This window comes from Schistocerca cancellata, chromosome 3, assembly GCF_023864275.1.
Source record: "Schistocerca cancellata isolate TAMUIC-IGC-003103 chromosome 3, iqSchCanc2.1, whole genome shotgun sequence".
Lineage (NCBI taxonomy): Eukaryota > Metazoa > Arthropoda > Insecta > Orthoptera > Acrididae > Schistocerca > Schistocerca cancellata.
This window is the reverse complement of record NC_064628.1, coordinates 45,872,151-45,896,874: the sequence shown is the minus strand read 5'-3', so window position 1 is coordinate 45,896,874 and position 24,724 is coordinate 45,872,151. Positions and strand designations below refer to the sequence as shown.

At 40.5% G+C, this 24,724-nt stretch overlaps 1 protein-coding gene and 1 pseudogene across 3 annotated transcripts in view; both read right to left on the bottom strand.

Moving 5' to 3' along the window:
• Window positions 1-24,724, bottom strand: part of LOC126176922 (uncharacterized) — a 54,452-nt gene that overhangs the window by 7,067 nt on the left and 22,661 nt on the right. For 2 of the 3 annotated variants that reach the window (XM_049924107.1, XM_049924105.1), the window contains exons 6-7: window positions 15,480-16,346; window positions 1,653-1,880 (exon numbers count right to left, since the gene is read on the bottom strand). In XM_049924107.1, coding sequence (XP_049780064.1) covers window positions 1,653-1,880; window positions 15,480-16,346 — 1,095 coding nt within the window. The remainder of the gene's footprint in view (window positions 1-1,652; window positions 1,881-15,479; window positions 16,347-24,724) is intronic. The other variant, XM_049924108.1, reaches the window with a different exon arrangement.
• Window positions 13,536-13,653, bottom strand: LOC126177844 (5S ribosomal RNA; annotated as a pseudogene).

The window sequence follows — 24,724 nt, the reverse complement described above, 5'->3', positions numbered from 1 at the left end:
GCTGTCTTCGAGAGTGCTGAGGTGGGAGCCATAGGAGGTCACTGTGGAACATCTGGGCGAGCAATGCCTTCCTCACCCCATTACCGCTGCAAGTAGCACTGCACGCGGCCACGGCACTGAGATGTGGCGGCGATGTCATGACTCACCGATAAGGTGTTGGCACTGCTTTGTGGCATGTGCTCTTGCACCCAGCTACTGACTATAGCTTTGAAGACACTTATCCCTTTGTACACTCTGCAAAATAAATATTGCTATTACAGATACCACTGCACCACTGACACCTCCAGATGTGCAATGGACCACTCACCCTCACTCTATGTTTGACCTCCTAATCACAATGTGACCCCAGCAGACGGGTTGCAACAGCACTAACTGGGCAGCTCAGCTACTCAGTGCTCAATGGAGAAGACATCTGATTACAGAGATGCAAAATTTCCTTTCTCTGCTGTTCATTTTCTACTGAAAATGTGTATGGGATGAAATTTTGTTGCCCGCATCTCGTGGTCGTGCGGTAGCGTTCTCGCTTCCCACGCCCGGGTTCGATTCCCGGCGGGGTCAGGGATTTTCTGCCTCATGATGGCTGGGTGTTGTGTGCTGTCCTTAGGTTAGTTAGGTTTAAGTAGTTCTAAGTTCTAGGGGACTGATGACCATAGATGCTAAGTCCCATAGTGCTCAGAGCCATTTGAACCATTTTGAAATTTTGTTACAAACAAATCTGAACTTTTAGTATGTAAGGAATTGCACTGTGGCATCCGCGTGTTCAAATTTTGGTTCACTCGGTATATTAGAGGAGGGTATGACTGAGCTCTGTAATCTACATACAAAATATTTAATGTTCTCTGCTGTGTAATGCCTAGGAAGTGCAAAAAGTTGTAAGAAGGTACATAAAAATGATCTTGGCTGGAAACTTGCACCACCACCCAATCACAAATCCTTGTAAAGGCTAGTAGAATCTCTTCCTCTGAAGAAACAAAGATATTATGGAGCTCTCTGTTCTAAATCATCACTTATTTCACTACTGGTAAAACATACAGATGAGCTACTTTAAAAGATACGCAACTTACGTATCACCTGCATCTCTTATTCCCTCACAGTGTGAGTGAACTGAGCCAAACAAATTGTCCAACAACATCAAATAACTCATAACTGAACATGCTGTGGAATGTTGTAAAAGACAACTAAATGCTTTCTTTGTCACTTGGGTTGTGCACGGAACTTCCTGACACATTGCCAGCTCTGATGTACAGAGATAATGGTCTCTTGTCCTCTGAACAGTTCGGAACAGTTCATGGCTTCCTTCTCTGTCAATTGCTTGCATCTCATCACAATTTCAATGTGAATCGTAGCTGTTATATTCCACTGTTACTTCTGACTTGTTTCAATACACCTTTTCTCTCAAACAATTTGCTATTTCTTATTTTTTACTGTTTTATTTTGAGCTTGCCTTTGTATCTATGTTATTTATTTATTAAGAGCTAGTTCAAATAAGAGAAAAAAAAGATTGAACTTTCGTGTATTGCGTTAAGTTCATAATAATCCAGGATGTATAGCAAGTATTTTAAGTAATTTTCATTAGGTACTAAAGAGTGATCTATAAAACATAACTTTCATACAGTACTGCAAGTGATCTTGCAGCTGAAGAAACTTCTCACCTGTGCAACATCTACAACTGATATTGGAATCTTCACCTCCTGAGAATATCTGCCAGCAGTGAGCATCTCTTCAGTTATAAACTGTTTGAAGGCATGGAGAGTCAGAGGATCTTTAGAGTGTAGTTTTACAGCAGTGATGCCTGCATTAACAACGAGCTTACATAAATTCTGCCCCACTCTGACCCAAACCATCTGATCCACACGAACTCTGTCCTTGCTGGTCTGGAACTACATTAAGATAAAACTGTATATATCACATTCATTCTTCCAATATTCAGTCAGGATGTCTATGTCCACACACAGACTATTACTGCAGTTAATGTTTCTAAAACTACCTGGGAAGACAAGGTAAGGGAATATCAAATCATAATTGATCATTGATTCAGATTGACAATGTGATTCACTTGGAAAGGCAATTACTTACAACTAATAAGCTCTAACTTTAACTAACTTGGAATTTAATTTGAATCAACAGAATATCTCCCATATTGAAATTATTAGACTTTAACATAAATTTTGATTGTGCCTGTCTGCAACTTGACATGTCTTCTTTTCAGTAAGTGGATATCATGGTAAGTTAGACAACTATTCACTTATATGGAATTATTACACCAAATATAAAATGAGTAAATTACCCAGCCACAAGGGGATAAAAGAAAAGTTAGTGTCTGTGCTATAAAAGAGTATTGTCAAATTGTTTTCAATAAGGAAACTAAAAGATTTTAACAGCTATCTACATATCACTAATGCAGTTTCACACTAAATATATTAGATCAATCACAAAATCTGTAGCAACAGATGAGAAATTATATTTGAATGTTTCACTTGTAACTACAGATCAGATTCTGTGAGAAGTACAAGTAAAATTGTAGGTGTCCTCTACCAGAAGTACAAGTAAAATTGTAGGTGTCCTCTACCAAGTATTTAACATTCATATTGATACTCAGGACTTCTTCTCTGCATGTCAAAGACATTTATGACAAGGAAGAGACCTAACCCAGTACGTCAATCGAACAGTCCATGGGTATACTGCTGGGGGCAAAATATTTCAGCAATCAGACAAGTTGCTACTATTAGGTGCGTTGACGAATTGGCAATGCACCTGATGATGGCAACACATCTGATCACCGAAATATTGAGCCTGTTGGACACTACGAACTTGCAGTACACCTGTGGACTATTTGATCAACAAAAATACCATGACAAACTGAAGAATCACACAAAGTATGTCAAACCACACAATGAAATAGTCAGCACTGAAGATCGATCAAGGTGAGTCAGACAGAGAAAATCCATAAAATAGAACGAGGAAAGGCTCCCATCACACACATCTTCCAGAGACCTAACAAGAAGGCCATCAAAAAGCAACGAGATGAAGTATGATCGTGCACGATTACTCATATGTAGGAATATGAGAAAGCAGCACATATTTTTGGCGATATTAACATCTATGTTGGGTGAAATTAGCATCTACACTGACAGGAAAAAAAATCATAACAACAAAAAGTAATTAATGTAAGTAATGAAATTTTGGGAACACATTTGTCTAGGTAACATATTTTGATGGTTAATATTGCAAGATCACAGGTTAATGTATGGGCGAGATAAGCCATTGCAAATGTGAAATGCTGCTACATTAATAACTGCCAGAAAGTTGAATGCAAGCATGAAAATGTGCATGCATTGTGTTGTGCAGGTGCAAGGTACCAGTTTGGGCATGGAGTTCCATGCCTGTTGCACTTGCGTCTGTCAATACAAGGATGGTTAACGCTGTTTGTGGATGATGCTGGAGTTGTCATCTGATGATGTCCCATATTTGCTTCATTGGAGACTGATCTAGTGATCAAGCAGGCCAAGGCAACATGTCAGCGCTCTGCAGAGCATGCTGGGTTACAACAGTGGTAGGTCGACAACCGTTATCCTGTTGGAAACAACACCCCAAAACACTGTTTACGAATGGCAGCACATCAGGTTGAGTCGCCAGATTGACTTACTATTTTGCAGTCACAGTGCTCCTGCTGCCATATGAAACACACCCCAGATCATAACTCCTGGAGTAGGTCCAGTGTCTAGCACACAGACAGGTTGGATGCAGGACCTCAACTGGCCGCCTTCTAATCAACACATGGTAGTCACTGGCACCAAAGCATAGCCAGCTTTCATCAGAAAACACAACAGACCTTCACCCTGCCCTACAAAGAATTTTTTGTTGGACACTACTTAAGTTACAAATGGCAGTGGTTTGGAGTCAGTGGAATGCATGCTACTGGCGTCTGGCTCGGAGCTATCCTTGAAGTAACCAATTTGTAACAGTTCATTGTGTCACTGTGTTGCCAACTGCTGCTCAAATTTCTGCCACAGATGCAGTACAATGTGCCAGAGCCACACGCCAAGCTCAAAGGTCTTCCCTTCTTGGTAGTGGCACCGCTACCAACAATCGTGTACAGTGCCTACATTCCTGCCAAGTCTTTTTGCAATATTGCAGAAGGAACATCCAGCTCCTCGTAGCCCTATTACACTACCTCATTCAAACTCAGTGAGGTGCTGATAATGGCGTCTTTGTCACATTAAGGGCATTTTGACTAACATCTAGTCACTACATCCAGTCTGAATGGTAATGAATGCTTAAGGACCATTACAGTATGTATTTCAAGCAAACATGATTTACATCCGCATAGTGGTGCTACTAGTGCCACTATTATCCGACTGGTGCGAAATTTGCCTAGACATCATCTTTCAGATGTAGAAACATGCCTACCAACTTTCATTTATGTTGCACAACTCCTCCTTCGGTGTTGCAATTCTTTTTACCATCAATGTATTCTTGGTGCAATAAGCATTATTTTTGACATAATAAGTGCTGTTAGGGGTAGTACCACACTTTGTGGGAAGGATTAAGTGAGGCGCACATCTCTCTCTCTCTCTCTCTCTCTCTCTCACACACACACACACACACACACACACACACACACACACACAAGTATAACATACAAAGATGGCCAATGTCATCTCTTGGCACTAAAGGCAGACTGCTTCTGAGGAGAGTGGTAATCTTTATTGGGGTGATGGGGGAGGGGGGGGGGGTAGAAAAGAGGCATGTGGCAGTCTCATTTCAATGTATCTGTCTGCCACTCAACATCCCCACTATGTGGTAAGCAGCACACTATTCTTCTCATACTGTTGTTATTCCAGCCCAGATTTACTTGTTGCTCAAACACATAGTGGTGACAAAATGTGCAACTAATGACCCACAAAATGATTTTCCATTGCATAGTAACTGTTTGTGAATGTGACAGCATTAGACAAAAATTACACGCAAAGGACATAAGATTTGTGTCAGAGATCCTCTGGAAAGTAAGAACCAGCTTTTGACTAAGTCTACCTTCTTGATGCAACTTCACATTAAGAAGACAAATCTGTAAGTCTGTCATAATGATTATGCAAAAGCCCTCAATTCTGCTCCTCTTGAATGACTTTCCAAGTGACTTGAAATACATCTAGGATCGTTAACAGTCTGGAGAAAAGGCAGAGTGCATGGAAGATAAACCTCCATTTCAAGTTTGAAATCATTAAAATGAATTTTATATTTTAATAAAAAGCATTTCAAATTGCAATGCATTTTTATTTTTAATTCTATTACTGGCTTTAGTCTATAAGAGTGCCCTAAGACCAATGAGTTCTAGTGAAAATGGTATCTTTTAAGGACAGTTATCTATCCATTTTCAGTGTCTAAGTATGACTCTTTACTTCTACCATGAAAGAAAAACAAAACGGTCATTTAAGAAAGTGTTTGAGATTTCTATATGTCTATTGGGACATAATAACTAATCAACTTCAACTGTGTCTTGAAGCAAGAGAATGAGAGAGATTGCTAAGAAAATGAGAGAGATTTCTGAAAGAACACATTAAATTACTGCAAACCTTAAGTTTCACAACATGCCCCCTAAGGCAATCCAGTAACTGCAGGACATAGACCAACATGTGATTGCAGTGCTGAACTGACCATCTACACTGTGCTGTGAGTGATGTGTCCTAAACGGACGATGACAGAGTAAACATCAGGCTGGTTTCCAGTTTCTGCCTTGGTTATAGGATGCACAAAACCTTGAAAAACAATGTTGCATTTGACTGTATGATATATGCTAGACACAGACAGAAGGGGTAAACTTCAAAATGCCTTTGGGATTGGTGACCACATCATAATAATAGACTATAAAAGGTATTGTTATCCATGAAATGTGATCCATAAAATTGGATCAAATCAGTCCCAACCCAACATTGGCTGGACACACAACACCAGAACAGACGGATGTAGCATATAACTAATAAGTTAGTTTAATGATATTGAAGAGTGGAAACAAAATTAACATATTCGAGGTGTGACCAAAAAGTAATGGAAATTTCTTTAATTTTGCAGGTATTTTCAGTTTTTTTTATGTGGTTGGTACACATTTTCCTGATATATATTTGCATTTTCAACTGTTTCGAATATTTAGTTTATTGTTGACATCAAAAAGGTCATATGCATTTTCAAGTGCTCAGCGAATTTTTAGTTTCGAAAAAGATGGGTCAATAAATGATGGCTGTGGCTTTTGGTGAATCTACTATGAGTAAGACAAGAGTTTACAAATGATATAGATGTTTCAAAGAGGGTCAAGAAGACACTGAAGATGACGATCACCCTGGATGCCCTAGCACATCAATTACGGATGACAAAGTGGAAGAAGTAAAGAAAATGCTTTTGGAAAATCACTATCAGAGAGGTTGCTGATGGTGTGGCATATCTTTTGGCTCATGCCAAGAAACTTTTTGAAAATTTTGGGCATGAAATGTGTATCACCAAAGTTTGTTTGAAAACTGCTGAATTTCAACCAAAAGCAACGTCGTGTAGACATTGCTAAAGAATGCTTAATGAAATTGACAGTGTTCTAGAACTTCTAAGGAAGGTTATAACAGGTAACAAAACATGAGTATGATCTCAAAAGCAAGGCCCGATTGTCCCAGTGAAAACTGCCTGAAGAACCAAGCCTGAAAAAAATTCAACAAGTTCTATCGTAACTGAAGGTTTTTCTCACTGTTTTCTTTGATTACAATGGTATAGTGCATCATGAGTTCCTGCCTTATGGTCACAGGATCAATAAGAAATACCAGCTGGAAGTTGTGTGCTGTTAGAGTGAAGCAATCTAAAAAACAACCCGAACTGTGGCAAAACCACTTGTTGTTGTTGTTGTTGTGGTGGTCTTCAAGTCCTGAGACTGGTTTGATGCAGCTCTCCATGCTACTCTATCCTGTGCAAGCTTCTTCATCTCCCAGTACCTACTGCAGCCTACATCCTTCTGAATCTGCTTAGTGTATTCATCTCTTGGTCTCCCTCTATGATTTTTACCCTCCACGCTGCCCTCCGATACTAAATTGGTGATCCCTTGATGCCTCAGAACATGTACTACCAACCGGTCCATTCTTCTTGTCAAGTTGTGCCACAAACTTCTCTTCTCCCCAATCCTATTCAATACTTCCTCATTAGTTATGTGATCTACCCACCTAATCTTCAGCATTCTTCTGTAGCACCACATTTCGAAAGCTTCTATTCTCTTCTTGTCCAAACTATTTATCGTCCATGTTTCACTTCCATACATGGCTACACTCCATACAAATACTTTCAGAAATGACTTCCTGACACTTAAATCTAAACTCGATGTTAACAAATTTCTTTTCTTCAGAAACGTTTTCCTTGCCATTGCCAGTCTACATTTTATATCCTCTCTACTTTGACCATCATCAGTTATTTTGCTCCCCAAATAGCAAAACTCCTTTACTACTTTAAGTGTCTCATTTCCTAATCTAATTCCCTCAACATCACCCGACTTAATTCGACCACATTCCATTATCCTCATTTTGCTTTTGTTGATGTTCATCTTATATCCTCCTTTCAAGACACTGTCCATTCCATTCAACTGCTCTTCCAACTGACAGAATTACAATGTCATCGGTGAACCTCAAAGTTTTTATTTCTTCTCCATGGATTTTAATACCTACTCCGAATTTTTCTTTTGTTTCCTTTAGTGCTTGCTCAATATACAGATTGAACAACATCGGGGAGAGGCTACAACCCTGTCTTACTCCCTTCCCAACCACTGCTTCCCTTTCATACCCCTCGACTCTTATAACTGCCATCTGGTTTCTGTACAAATTGTAAATAGCCTTTCGCTCCCTGTATTTTACCCCTGCCACCTTTAGAATTTGAAAGAGATTATTCCAGTCAACATTGTCAAAAGCTTTCTCTAACTCTACAAATGCTAGAAATGTAGGTTTGCCTTTCCTTAATCTATTTTCCAAGATAAGTCATAAGGTCAGTATTGCCTCACGTGTTCCAGTGTTTCTATGGAATCCAAACTGATCTTCGCCGAGGTCGGCTTCTACTAGTTTTTCCATTTGTCTGTAAAGAATTCATGTTAGTATTTTGCAGCTGTGACTTATTAAACTGATAGTTCGGTAATTTTCAAATCTGCCAACACCTTCTTTCTTTGGGATTGGAATTATTATATTCTTCTTGAAGTCTGAGGGTATTTCGCCTGTTTCATACATCTTGCTCACCAGATGGTAGAGTTTTGTCAGGACTGGCTCTCCCAGGGCCGTCAGTAGTTCCAATGGAATGTTGTCTACTCCGGGGACCTTGTTTCGACTCAGGTCTTTCAGTGCTCTGTCAAACTCTTCACGCAGTATCGTATCTCTCATTTCATCTTCATCTACATCCGCTTCCATTTCCATAATATTGTCCTCAAGTACATCGCCCTTGTATAGACCCTCTATATACTCCTTCCACCTTTCTGCTTTCCCTTCTTTGCTTAGAACTGGGTTTCCATCTGAGCTCTTGATATTCATACAAGTCGTTCTCTTATCTCCAAAGGTCTCTTTAATTTTCCTGTAGGCAGTATCTATCTTACCCCTAGTGAGATAAGCCTCTACATCCTTACATTTGTTCTCTAGCCATCCCTGCTTAGCCATTTTGCACTTCCTGTCGATCTCATTTTTGAGACGTTTGTATTCCTTTTTGCCTGCTACATTTACTGCATTTTTATATTTTTTCCTTTCATCAATTAAATTCAATATTTCTTCTGTTACCCAAGGATTTCTACTAGACCTCGTCTTTTTACCTACTTGATCCCTTGCTGCCTTCACTACTTCATCCCTCAAAGCTACCCATTCTTCTTCTACTGTATTTCTTTCCCCCATTCGTGTCAATTGTTCCCTTATGCTCTCCCTGAAACTCTGTACAACCTCTGGTTCTTTCAGTTTATCCAGGTCCCATCTCCTTAAATTCCCACCTTTTTGCAGTTTCTTCAGTTTTAGTCTACAAGTCATAACCAATAGATTGTGGTCAGAGTCCACATCTGCCGCTAGAAATGTCTTACAATTTAATACCTGGTTCCTAAATCTCTGTCTTACCATCATATAATCTATCTGATACCTTTTAGTATCTCCAGGGTTCTTCCATGTATACAACCTTGTTTCATGATTCTTAAACGAAGTGTTAGCTATGATTATGTTGTGCTCTGTGCAAAATTCTACCAGACGGCTTCCTCTTTTGTTTCTTAGCCCCAATCCATATCCACCTACTACGTTTCCTTCTCTCCCTTTTCCTACACTCGAATTCCAGTCACCCATGACTATTAAATTTTCGTCTCCCTTCACTATCTGAATAATTTCTTTTATTTCATCATACATTTCTTCAATTTCTTCGTCATCTGCAGAGCTAGTTGGCATATAAACTTGTACTACTGTAGTAGGTGTGGGCTTCGTATCTATCTTGACCACAATAATGCGTTCACTATGCTGTTTGTAGTAGCTTACCCGCATTCCTATTTTCCTATTCATTATTAAACCTACTCCTGCTTTACCCCTATTTGATTTTGTGTTTATAACCCTGTAGTCACCTGACCAGAAGTCTTGTTCCTCCTGCCACCGAACTTCACTAATTCCCACTATATCTAACTTTAACCTATCCATTTCCCTTTTTAAATTTTCTAACCTACCTGCCCGATTAAATAGGGATCTGACATTCCACACTCCGATCCGTAGGGACGCCAGTTTTCTTTCTCCTGATAACGACATCCTCTTGAGTAGTCCCCGCCCCGAGATCTGAATGGGGGACTATTTTACCTCCGGAATATTTTACCCAAGAGGACGCCATCATCATTTAATCATACAGTAAAGCTGCATGCCCTCGGGAAAAATTACGGCTGTAGTTTCCCCTTGCTTTCAGCCATTCGCAGTACCAGCACAGCAAGGCCGTTTTGGTTATTGTTACAAGGCCAGATCAGTCAATCATCCAGACTGTTGCCCTTGCAACTACTGAAAAGGCTGCTGCCCCTCTTCAGGAACCACACGTTTGTCTGACCTCTCAACAGATACCCCTCCGTTGTGGTTGCACCTACGGTACGGCTATATGTATTGCTGAGGCACGCAAGCCTCCCCACCAACGGCAAAGTCCATGGTTCATGGCGGGGGAGGGGGGGGGGGGGGGGGCAAAACCACTTAGGGAAATTTAATCATGATGGTACCATATTGGCCACACATAGCCGCCTAAGACTTCTTTCTGTTCTTGAGACTGAAAAGAACCATGAAAGGATGTCGTTTTGCCACCACTGATTGGACAAAAACAGAATTGCGGAATGAGCTGAGCACCACAATGAAAAGTGAATTCCAGAAGTGCTTTCGAGATTGGAAAAAGTGCTGGCACAATTGTATTGTATCTGAGGGGGATTACTTTGAAGGGGAAAAAGTTGATGATGAAGGATAAATGAAGATTCCTTAAGAACAACAAAAATTCCCATTACTTTTTGATCACATCTTGTAAGAAAGCCTGATATAAATAATGATACAAACTAGCAATATTATAAAAAGGAAAGTTGCCACTCACCTTATGGTGGAGATGCTGACCCACAGACACACACACACACACACACACACACACACACACACACACACACGCGCGCGCGCGCAAAAGTAACTCACACACACGAATGCAGGCTCTGGCAGCTTGTGCCTATCTGCGACTCAGCATCTCCGCTACATGGTGGGTGGCAACTTTCATTTCCATAACATTGTTACAATCCATCCTGAATTTTCCATTGTACGATACAAACTAAATCGTACAGCCATAGACATGTATAGAAAGCAAAGGACAAAGGGTATCATCATAGTAAATGTAATCACAAGGTTATTAGCCATAAATATTACATATAAATTCGTCTTTATTCCATTAAGAATGAATCTATCCTTACAAAAATTAGGAATGCTGTGTTCTATTTTTACATGCTCCTGAAACTAAGAGCTGTCCAGCATTTTCTATAACTTTGTGAATTTACTACTTGTCATATTATTCAACGTTTGCACAGTGTCAATTAAAATACACATTTTGTTGTATGCTTCATCAGTCTAATATTAACATAGGAAGATCATGGTTTACAATCTGTTTACAACATCATTATAGAGCACAAGCTTGGCCTAGACAAGAATGGCAAAGGAAATCAGAAATATGTTCAAAGGAATCATCCTGCATTCACCTTAACTGATTGAAGAAACCATGTAAAACCTAAAATGTAGATGGCTGGATAAAGATTTATAACTCACTGCCCCCACACTCAAGTACAGTGCCTTAATTATTGGGTACCCTAACTTGGTACATCTATACAGAATATCAAGTTTGATTCACCTTTCAAAGCATGGATTCATATGTGAATGACATATCTAAGCAGTTACCAAACTTTAGTACACAGCAGAATGTGCAGACCATTGTGGGCTGTCTGTCATTACTATGGTGTAGTGGTTATAGTCACAGGATGGCAATGTAAGATCACCGATTTGATTTTCACCTCTTGCAGCTATTTATTGTTTAAGATTCGTAATTTCTATAAGGTTCTGGGACTTATTTATGGAATACTGGGACTTATTACAATGACAAACTGCCTATTGGCTTCCGTCTCGGGTTCTTCGGCCGACGTTCAAGATGAACGTCGGCCGAAGAACCCGAGACGGAAGCCAATAGGCAGTTTGTCAACAAGTGGCCACGAAAGCCTCAACAATTTTGTACTTATTACAATATTTTATATATGTATCAATAAAAGCACTTTATGCCGAACCAGGCATTTCATCTCCACTTGTATTTTATCTGTGCTCAATAAATGTATTTTCAATATAAAGTGTCAGTTCTTGTTGACAACTCTACTCTCATAAATGGTGCTTCATTCTGGATTATATGTGACAGTTTGAAGGAGGCAAGAGGTATCTTGGACACGTGAGATTGCCCTGCCTCAATTAAGGCCACGCGAAAAGGAATTTGAATACAAAGAGATATTTTTGTATTCTCGAGGAGGTGCTGAAATCATTCTTGGCGCTTTTGGTCAAGAAAGCTGAACTGGAACTCCACACTGTTACTTGGTGATTAAGAGGTAGGTGATGTTATTGTGCAAATCCACTGAGACAGGGCACCTGATGCTATTTTGATGACAGATAATTCACTGTTGTGCCTGACTGCTATTATTTTGCTGTCTGACAAGTCTGAAGACTCCATCAGGATGAGTGGCAACATGAGCATTTAAATTTCAGGAATATGTCTTGGTAGTATACGAGAATGGATGCAAACACAAGGATGGCGACTGTTTTTAGTGGAGTCTATTGCATTGGAATTAGATTACAGTGCTGGAGGTAGCACAGTCATTACTGCTCTAACAAATATTGCTGCTGAATAAAACAAAGCTCCAAGAAACAATAGTAGCCTAAGAGAATGAATAAGCTGACAAAGGATAATTCAGATTAATATGTGGACTACTGTATAAAAGGAATTACGATTCAATCAGATGGAAATGGTTACTCGTCATCCCAACTAATTTACAGCCAGACAAACTGAATTATTTTTGTAACACTCTGACATGAAGTCATCTGGAATATGTGTAGACCTTTGATAGAACCAGAAGCACACATCATTTGCTACGTCTCTGCCCATCTGTCAGGCACTACGTAAGCCACTGCAGGAAATTCCAAAGATGAAAGCATATGCCTCAGTTGTCCACAGAACATCTGGTATAAATTCCTTCTATAGTTGCTCCATTTCACTAGACTGGATTGACCTCTTGGGGAGATTTCCAAGCTGACAAATGGGAATAAGTATGCACTGGCTGCATTATCAATTAAGAGAGGACCACATATAATGAATGATCACTGATTTTGGAAAAATCTGAAGTAATTTCATGATGCAACATTGTCCACAAGATAACAAACACCTACCATTTACAGACAAATGGCCTCCAGTAGCATTTTAATATGATTACTAATTCCTGGAATTACAAATTAACAGTAACCCAACCTAGCTTTAAAGAGTTTGGCGGCATGTAGCCCATTCACATCCTTCACCCATGTAAAAGACTGAATTGAATAGCATTTCCCATTTGCTTATTTGGATCTATTTGTGATTTGGAAATAATAAAAGCTGCATTTCCATTCACTTATGACATATATTGGGCAAAGCAGTAAAAAGTAAATAGCCTTTATGAAACAGAAGAGGGTCATTGGAATTATGAGTATCACTGATCCAAACTCTATCTTTTGGATAGCTCTTCCTATTCTTTACAAAAATTTTTGACAGTGTGTAATACTTAGTGAAAAAACTAAACTAAACTCCTCCCAAACAGACCACGAAGGCCCAACGGTACCGACCGGCCGCCGTGTCATCCTCAGCACAAGGCATCACTGGATGCGGATATGGAGGGGCACGTAGTCAGCACACCGCTCTCCCATCCGTATATCCGTTTCCGAGACCAGAGCTGCTACTTCTCCATCAGGTAGCTCCTCAGTTTGCCCCACAAAGGCCGAGTGCACCCCACTTGCCAACAGCGCTCGGCAGACCGGATGGTCACCCATCCAAGTGCTAGCCCAGCCCAACAGCGCTTAACTTCGGTGATCTGACTGGTACCGGTGTGACCACTGCAGCAAGGCCATTGGCAATACTTTGTTAACTGTTTTTGATTTCAAGCTTTAATATATGAGCGTAATACATAGCACTGGACTTATTTGTAGCACTGGTGTCTCACTTTTTGTCAGAACAGTTTATATATGAATACATGACCATTTACATACGGTTCAAAGCACGACACAACAGGTTTCATGCTGGTTTTCCTTAGCCAATATTAAGAGGTTGAAACAACAATGGATACTTTGTTTTCATTTCCAACTAGCAATGTTGAGGATGATTACATGAAACATATTGTCACCCAACACAAAGGAGAACTTCACAGTCCTGAGGCATAGAGCAACACCAAGCAAGGTGGCACAGTGGTTAGCACACTAGACTCAGATTCAGGAGGACGACAGTTCAAACCTGCATCTGGCCATCCTGGTTTAAGTTTCCCATGATTTCCCTAAATTGCTTCAAGCAAATGCTGGGATGGTTCTTTTCACAGGGCACAGCCAATTTCCTTTCCCATCCTTCCCTCATCCAATGGGACTGATGACCTCACTGTTTGGTCCCTTCCCCCAAATCAACCCACCATAGATTGACATGCTGCCAATACAAGGGACATTAATATCTGCCCCCATGACCATGTTGCCTTGATGAAAGTAACTCATTTTGGGCACTACAGAAACAATGAGAATGTGACAACACCATCACAACAGGAGGATCCACTACTGCCGCTCAAGGACGACTGACTAAATCCAGATATTGATAGTCCACTTTGCAACAGTGGGTTACTGTTTTGCAAGGAGGGGCAGTAATTACACATACTGTATGCTGTCCACCACAGTGTAGCAGTTATAATCTCTAGATGCTGATGTGTGGGGCTCTGGTTTGATTCCTGCAATTATTTATTGTTTTATATTCTAATTTATTAAATGTTTTTATGGAATATTGTAATTTTTATAACACTTTGTTATATATAAATAGGAGCACTTTCTTTTGCAGCACATGTACTTTGTGTGCACTCATAACTTGCTATTAGTGTAAAGTGTTAGTTCTTGTTGACAAACCTAATCTTGTTAATGGACTTGATTTCAGAGTTTACATCACAATTTGACACTTTTGTTTATTTTGTTGATTCATGAAGAGTTCGCTTCTAGGGTTCTGAAAGCTGAAATAAACGGTAACATTACTTGTTTGACACAAAGAAAATGAAACTTGCCTCTAAAGACTTGTCCAGGGATCTAGCTATTGTCAGATAAATTATCAAATGATGGTCAAACAAGTGAAAAGCCAAAAATGAAATATATTTTTCTTAGAAATTTTTTTGGTTGTAATGGCAGTACATGAGACATTTTGTATCAAATACATAAAAACATGTTATGAAATAAAAGAGTTATTCTTTGGTATTCATGCAGAGTCCAACTCCAGTGCTACAAGGGCGTTTTCATCACTGACAGGGCACAAAGCCACAGGAAAAACTATTTATTTTACAAATAAAATTAAAGATATCAACAGTATTTGGCAAAAAGATACAACATTACTATTTGAACATTGTGCCTGGATCACTTATTCAGGCAACAGTGCCTATCAGTAAGGGAGTGAAGGGGGGGGGGGGGGGGAAAGCTCTCACATATATTTCCTGACCTCACTTAGGAGAACTGCTGGAAGATCACTAAACATTTCTAATAAACTCTTGATAAAGCTAAACTGTACCTGTCATTTTTCTCCACCAATAAATAAATACACATCATACTTTCTTTCTCTTTAACTTGCAAAAAATATGAACAGGTGTGTGAAAGTAATAGCAAAAAAAGTTCTCATGATCTGAATAGCACAGACTAAACCATATTGACCACAAATATGTGACTCACCCATGCATGGACATCAGCATTACATCTGTGCCAACTCCTTTTAAAAATGATCTGCCATAAGAGGTCTCCACTGATGCCAGTTGGTAGTTTGATTTTACATATGTATTCTTTTTCAATTGGAGATACCTCACAATTCTGTGAGCATTCTGTATAATTTCCCTTAATCTTTGGTAATACATTCTTGTAGAGGCTGCCGGATGACAATGAGGCAATCTTTTGAATTCCTTCACTTAGAGACAACACTGGAGTGAGGAAATATCCAACATTTAATACAACACTGTCAACAGGCAGAAACAATGATGGGAGTACAATATCTTCTGATGAATATGGAGGGGGCATTTTACAAACAAGTGTACTTGTAACTGTAATCCGATGCACTGGATTCTCAATATCACTACAAATCACTGTATTTATATCACATCCTTTTTTGAACACATCTGTAAAGTGAATGATTTTGTTAACTGTCTCATTTTCAGATTTAATAACTATATGTAAGTACCATATCAAGGAAGAGAATTCTCTGTCTGAGGAGTTTTTCAAGCAGATGTCAAGGATGTACTTTACACCATGTTCAAGGTTGTGTAGATTTGTTTTCATCTCCTGCAAAAATACAAAAGCATTTTTTGCTGTGACATCCCAGACATTAACATTCATTGTGAAGCAGTTTTTGAGGAGTTCAGAGCGCATTGTCAGACCAACTGCCGCAATCAGTTCATCTTCACACAAAATTTTTTTCTCTGCTTCCTCTAGTAACTGTAGCTGGTGCTTCAAGAAGAACGATGAGTCTGTTTGTAAACCAGAGCCATTATCTGACTGAATACTTTCATTTACAAGCTTTGGGAAAAGTTTGTAAATGGTGCCATGAATCTGAAAACAAAGTCAATAGCAAGTATATAGTAATACCTCAAATTCTCTGTTATAACAAACAAAAAACTAACACCAAATTTCAATCTTGCTCTCAGAAACAACAAAATGATAGCTTAATTTGTACTTTACTCCAAACAACAGACTTGATTTGCACATAAGTTCTCCTTGATGAAAAGTCAATAGAGTATACTCATCAGCCAGGACATTATAACCACCAACCTACTATCGATATAAATCCGTCCAGACGATAGCAGCATCACCTGGCAAAGAATGACTACTAGTCAGGCATACACATGGTGCATGTGAGCATGCTGTCCTTGAGTAGAATGGGGAAGGTGCGTGATCTATCTGAGTTTGACAGAGGGCAGATTATGATGGCCTGGAGACTCGGCCCAAGCATTTTGGAAACTGCTCATTGTCAGGTGTTCGAGAAGAGCTGTGGTGAGTGTCTTCAACACATGGTGAAACCACATCCAGTTGTTGTGCAGTTGGGTGGCCACCCCTCATTACAGATGTTGGATGTTGTAGGCTGGGCAGACTGGTAAAACAGCACAGGTGGCGAACTGTGGTGGAGTTAGCATCAGATTTTAATGTTGGGCAGAGTACAAGTGTGTGTGAACACAAAGTGCAATGAACACTCCTGTTCACACCACATCATCAGCCACTATGACTGAAAGGGCACATTACCATCGGCAGTGGCAGAGCACTGCAGAGTCTGATGAATCTGCTACCTTTTTCATCATGCCAATGGGAGGGAGCAAATCCATCATTTTCCAGGGAAACAGCCCCTTCACACCTGTACTGCACGATGGAGACAAGCTGGTGGCAGCTCCATTATGATCTGGGGTGCATTCGTTTGGGAATCCATGAGTCCAGTGAAACTCATGCAAGGCACCATGAGGGCCAAAGAGTATCATACACTGACTGTTGACCACATACATCCCCTCATGACGATTATGTTTCCTGATGGCAGTGGCATTTTTCAACATGATAATGCATGATGTCACAAGGCCAGGAGTGTGATGTAATGATTTGAGGAATACTGTGGTGAGTTCCAATTGATGTGTTGGCCTCCAACTTGCCAGATCTGAACCCAACAGAACATGTCTTTGATGTCATTGAATGTGGCGTCAGAGCTCATCGCCCTCCTCCCCAGAATTTATGGGAATTGAATTACTTGTTTGTGCATACGTGGTGCAAACTCCCTTCAGCGACCTATCGTGGCCCCATTGCTTCCACGCCACTATGCGTCACCACTTATCTGTGCCAAAGGTGGACGTACCAGCTGTTAGGTAGGTGTTCACGATGTTCTGGCCGATCAGTGTATATTAGTAGAGGGTGAGTCTGAAAGTTCTTTAAAACTTTGGAATGACATAGAGGTATATTGAGATAACTTACAGAATCAGTAGATGTGTCATTTTGTAGCAAACAACCTTAGGTTTGATTCACATAGTGCAACAGTACCCCGTTCCACTATCAGGAGTGCCAGCCTAGTGCACAGTTAGGTTGGTTGGTTGGTTTGGGAAAGGAGACCAGACAGCGTGGTCATCGGTCTCATCGGATTAGGGAAGGATGGGGAAGGAAGTCGGCCGTGCCCTTTCAGAGGAACCATCCCGGCATTTGCCTGGAGTGATTTAGGGAAATCACGGAAAACCTAAATCAGGATGGCCGGACGCGGGATTGAACCGTCGTCCTTCCGAATGCGAGTCCAGTGTAGTGCACAGTTAAAATAGACAACTGTTCAGCATAAATTTCACACCGAATATGCAAATGAACATCGAAGCAGGCCTACACTTTATCTGACCTCAAAAATCGAATCTACGCTGCCATTGCACAAGTTACGCTTGATTTGCTGCAATGATTGTGAGAAGAAACTGATTACCAGTGGGATATTTGTGGCCTCACAAATGGTAGTCACACTGGCCCAAAATGACACTTGACACTTTTTTGTGAAATTTGAGGTTGTCTGCTATAACATAATACATCTACGGATTTTGTAAGTTATCTCAATAAATTTCTATATCATCCCAAAGTCTTTTTTGACTCACCCTGTATAAATATTAAAATAAAACTATCAAATCTTTTTTTTTTTTTTTTTTTTTCCCAATGACTCCATTGCTACCTGTGAGTGTTGGTTTTTGGTTTATATTTGTATTACTGCATAACTGTATTTTAAAGTAACCTGTTAAAATATTTCTATAAGCACATCATCAGATCTTCAATACATCTTTTTTAGTTAAACGCAGTGACTAAAAAGAAAACAAGTTACAATAATGGAAACTCCTGGGTGGGCAGTACGTGAAATAAGGGAGTGGCAACTGTTCACCTATAGTGGATCAATGTCTGGAGCACAAAGACACATAACAGGAAACAGCATTCACATTAGATTTTGAGTTCTTGCTCTTTAGTACACGCATTCACACATGACTACACAGACACTCAAATGCACAATCCCGTGGCCGCTGTGAGTCTCACTGCGAGCTGGTCTGAATCCTGTTTCCCGATAAATATCTCTGTGTTCCATGCATTGGCCTGCTATATGTGAGTGGTTGGCTCCAGGCTCATTGTACAGAATATACGTTGTAACAATGTATAACATACAGTTTTTATCCTTTTGATCATCAAAATATATGTGATGGCAAATTCTGCCAATTCAGCAGAAGGAATTGTTACAAAGAACTTACGGCAATGGCACATACATCTGTCATTGGTATTCTATAACTATCAAACAGTGTGCATACAGGGCTGGGAGCAGCAGGTATATTCAATGACATTTCTACTATTGCACTGTATAACTACCATTTACAATAAAGTAATAAAATATGTTAATATTTAATTAACAGTTGCTGGAAGCATGGAAACATTCACAATAATCATAACTGCTGTGGATCCAGGTTCAAACTCAATGAGCCCTAATCTTTTGCAGCCACATTTCAAATTTCTAACATTATGGAACAAGAAACTGCAGAACAAAAAAAGATGTTACTGATGCACATAACTGTGTAAGAATGAGTGAAAATCAGAGGGTTGTAACTATCACATGATTTACAGAGCTTTCAGTGACAGGGATTTTATAACAGTTTACAACAATGGGCATTAATGGAAGAACTGAAATCAACAACAGAAAACTAAGAACTTATGAGAGACAGGTCAGTTGTTATAATTGGTGCAAACCAAAGCTTTAACTGCTTTACTACACTTATCATCATCTTGGGCACAGTCAAAACGCAATCTACCCATAGCTTCTAGTCTTTAATATGCATTCCATGAGTGAACAGTGCATGCAACATTTCCACGAACACACAAGTAAGTAATACATTTTTGTTAGTGTGGCTGTCTTCCACAGTAGGTATTATAAATTAATTATTACTGGTTTTTTCGTCTTAAGCTTAAGAGGAAAAAAACAGTAATAATTAAATTATGCAAGTGTAGGATTGCTTCCTCAACAGCTGGATCTACATCAACACACTGAAAATCCTTGTGACTGTGGGAACTTCCCATTGTACCAATTATTATAGCTTCTTCCTGTCCCATCTGCATGTGGAATGCAGGGATAATAACAGTTTAAATGCCTCAGTGTGTGCTCTAATTAGTGTAAATTTGTCCTTGCGATCTGTAGAGGATTGTAGTACATTCCTACATTTTGGTCCCTTTACCCTACAAACCAACCAACCATTCTTAGACTGATCATTTAAAGCTGGTTCATGATACTTTATAATTAGACTTTCTCACAATAGTTTGTGTCTGCCTTCAAGTGTCTGCCAAATCAGTTAGTTTCAGTTTTGTTGGCACCTCTGTGACACGCTCCCAAGGGACAAACAAATCTCTGACCATTTGTGCTATTCTTTTTTGTACATGTTGAATATTCCCTGTTAGTCCTATTTGGGTACCATGAACAATATTCTAGGATGGGCCGTACAAGTGTGTTGCAACCTCTTTTGCACACTGATTGCACCTCCCCAGTATTCTACTACTGAACCAAAGTCTGCCACATGCTTTACATGTGACTGGAGCAATGAGCAAAATCCAGTATGCAGTATGGCATGTAAATTTAAATTTATGAGTCATCCAGAAAGTGAATAATGTTTCAACTTGACAGACAAAATAGCTGTCCCACAACCATTACCCTGTTACAACATTTGCCACATTCTATCTCGGATTATGCCAGGTGCCAATACAGTGTGAACATCTATGTTTCTTACATGCCTTGAAAATTTGTGACAAAGCCCCACCAAGCACTATTATTGAGAACACAATTCTTATTATGAAGGGAAGCATTTTTATTTGTTCAAGTTGATGGTCAAACAATATGATCCTGTCCTAATACTGTACTAAATGAAACATGTATTAGGAAACTGCATAATATTTGATGGTGGAAGGTTAAATTTTGTATATGGTCAAACCTTTCTGATCCTATGATTAAAAGAAAAAAAAAATTATTGGGCACACACTTCACTTTGAACAATTTGATGATAGTTTTTCCAGAAATTTCACAATATTGTTACCAATTATTTTTAACCTAAATAACTGTGGGCACATTGCATGTTCACGGATGGGCCATAAAACAGCTGGGAATTTGTCATATATCCCACACAGGGATCATGATTATAAGAGAGATTAGGATGCACGAGGAGATATACAGACAGTAACATTCTTTTGCTCAATGCATGAATGGCCTAGGATAGGGAATGTCTAATACTGGTACAACATATACATTGCGCCGTGTTTTGCAGACTACAGATGTACATGTAGAACACTGAATGCTCCGTGACAAAAACTGAACAGAGTTCTGGATAAAACTGCCATTGGTGAAATGGTCCAGAGAACATAAAAAAAAACAGGAAATTATCTGTTGCTGTATCAGACTGAACACTGATTTGATGCAGTCCTCTACACTAGTCTGTTCTGTGTGTAATTCTCTGCCTAACTACTGCAACCTAAACCCACATGAACCTATTTACTGTATTTAAGCCTTTGTCTCCCTTTACCATTTTTAGTCCTCACAGTTACTTCCATTATCAAATTGACTATTCTTTGATGCCTCAGAATGTGTCCCATAACCAGTCCCTTCCTTTAGTTACACTAATCCAAAAATTATTTATTTTTTCTTCTATTCGATTCTGAGTAAGAGAAGTTTGTTAACACTGAATATAGATTTAAGTGTTACAAAGTCTTGGTTGGTTGGTCGGTTGAATGATTAAAAGGATCAAACTACTAACTAGGTCATCAGTCCATTTTTCTTTGAACAGACATTGACTATAGATAAGAAAGAGCCCACTGAATTCCCAAGATCTACGAAAGGTCAACAAAGGCAAGATAAGGGACAAAAAGAAGAAAGAGAGCAAAGGAAGAAAGACAGGCATGATGCTCCATCTAGGGAGTAGCCAGAAGCCACCAAAAGCAAAGTGCAACGAGGGGATATACAGCCCCCAGTCCCACCACTTACCAAAGGTACCTCACTCGGAAACTGCCTATGAAAGATCAGCAACACAGACAGAGCAAGAGAAACACAGAGAGACAAAAGATGAACAAGTCTAACAGACCATGCGCGAGAGGGGAAGAAGAGCAAAAGAGCAGGTAGGGTGAGAACCAGGCTTGACCACCATGCCCAGACAGCCACAGCCCAGTCCGGGCAGAGGAGATAACAGTATTTTCCGCCACCCCTCAATGGGCCAACAAGGTTAAGTGGCCCTTCCTTAAAGAGAAAGGTAAAAGGCCCCATCACAAATAATACGTAAAACCGATTCAACTGCTGAGGCATTGTCTCCTGAAACCAGCAGTCGCGAGTCAGGGAGATTAAGAGTCCACTGCAGGGCGGCTAGGTCGGAACAGTTCAGCACAATGCGGACCACCATCAAACAGAAACCATAACAGCGGTGGGGGTTCTCACAATGGAGGAGATGACCACAAGTCAGCCAAGTATGGCTGATGTGGAGCCGGCAAAGAATGGTAGAATCTTTGCGAGAGGCTTGCAGAGTCGGTTTACTGGTAGCCAGTTTAGCCAGGCTATCATCGAGTTCATTCCCAGGGATTCCGACATGGCTCGGAGTCCAGACAAGGGTCACCGAGCATCCACGGCGTTCAAGGATGTACAGGGAATCCTAGATAGCAATGACCAAAGGATGGTGATGGTAACACTGGTTGAGAGCTTGCAAATTGCTCAAGAAGTTGCTGCAAATGAGAAAGGACTCACTGGTGCAGGAATGGGTATGTTCAAGCGTCTGAGAGATAGCTACCAACTCCGCAGTGAAAACACTACCGCCATCCAGCAAGGAGTGAAATTCAGTATGTAGTGCAAGTATAAGCAAAGCCCTTGCAACCAGTAACCATCATGCCATCAGGTTCGGAACGCACAAAGGATAGAGAAAAATTGGTGGATGAGGGCCTTGGGAGGAAACGAGATTTTCAGGCCTTGTGATACGTCAAGATGAAACTGTGACCGAGAGATGCACCAGGGATGTGTACATGAGTGGGCTGAGAGGAGAGGCAGAAAAAGAAACAACTAGAGTTTAAAGGGGAGGGACTGGATGTGTACTGCAATCATAATTCCTAATCTGGGCTGCCATTGTGGGAGATGGATTTCTGTGTTTGGAAAGAGAAGGCAGTAGTTCGGATGCTTAGTGGATCTGCGAACATGGGTAGCGTAATTGACAAGCTGTTGTTAGTGCCAAATCCGCAATGATAGACCCCAGCCTCCATGAGTAAGCTGTTCACAGGGCTAGTTTGAAAGGCTCCTGTTGCAAGTCTGACCGTGCAGTGGTGTATCGGATCCAGTGTCCGCAATGCTGAGGGCGATGCTGAACCTATGCCAAACTTCCATAATCAAGAAGGGATTGTATAAGGGCTTTGTAAAGTGGCAGAAGGGTAGTGCGATCAGCCCCCCTGCTGGTGTTACTCAGGAAGTGAAGTGTTTTAAGATGCAGCCAGCACTTTCACTTAAACTGGTGAAGATGAGGAATCCACATCAACTGGAAACCAAAGATCAGTCCTAAAAAGCAATAAGTCACCACCACATTGAGTAGTCCTAAAAAGCAATAAGTCACCACCACATTGAGTAGGTGGTCGTCAAGGTAAAGTTCTGGCTGTGGGTGAACGGTACAACATCCGCAGAAGTGCATGACGTGGTGGCCAGAAACTGAAAGCCATGGGTGAGGGGCCATGCCTGCACCTTCCATGTGGAGCCTTGCAGTTGACACTCAGTGACACCCACACTAGAGGAGCAATAGTAGAGGCAAAAGTTGTCAGCATACAAGGAGGTTGATACTGAGGACTCCACAGCTGCTGTTAGATCATTGATGGCTATTACAAAGAGAGGGACATTCAGTACAGAGAACTGTGAAACCTCATTCTCTTGGATATGGGGGTACTGTGGGAAGTACCAACTTGAACCCTGAAACTATGGTGTGACAGTAAGTTCTGGATAAAAATTGGGAGCAGACCCCGGAGACTCCATTCGTGTAAGGTAGCAAGTATGTGGCATTGCCATACTGTGTCATAAGCCTCATGCAGATCTAAGAAGACAGCTATAAGATGTCGACGTCAGACAAAAGCTGTTCAGATGGCAGACTCCAGGTAAACCAGATTATCAGTAGTGGAATGGCCTTGGTGAAAACCACCCTGAGATGGAGGCAGAAGTCCTCAAGACTCAAGAAGCCAAAACAGCCACCTGCTCACCATGCATTCAAGCAACTTACAGAGAACATTTGTGAGACTAACTGGAGGACAACTGCCCATCTCTAGAGGGTGCTTGCCCAGTTTCAGTACTGGGATGATGATGCTTTCTTGCCATTGTGATGGAAACTCGTCCTCACTCCAGATGTGGTTAAAGATGGCAAGGGTATGATGTTGGTAGTTCACTGATAGGTGCTTGATCACTTGGTTATGAATGTGGTCCAGCGCTAGGGCTGTATCAGGCCAGGAAGCTACGACATTGACAAATTCCCACTCGCTGAATGGAGCATTATATGGTTACAGGTGTCAGCAGCAAAATGTTCGGCGACAGACTCTGGGTCAATGTAGACAGTGCTCTTGAAGGTATTACCAGATACACTTGTAGATGTCTGGTATCTGTAGAGATGTCTGATCTTTGCCAAAAATCTATGAAGGGGAGGTGCGTGGTCTGATGGTTGAAACATACCATACCCAGAATTCTTGTTTCCGATGGCACAGAGCCATTTAAAGACAATGAGGTGCTCCATCGATGGGTACTGCTTATGTCACTAGAGAGCTAGCCTACAATCTTTAATGGCCTCTGCAATTTCTGATGACCATCAATGTACTGCCTTTCGTTGGGGCAGGCCCAAAAAATAGGAGATTGTGAAATCAGATGTCGAAAGAATGGCTGTAGTTGTAATCTGGACTGTCTCACTCATCTATAT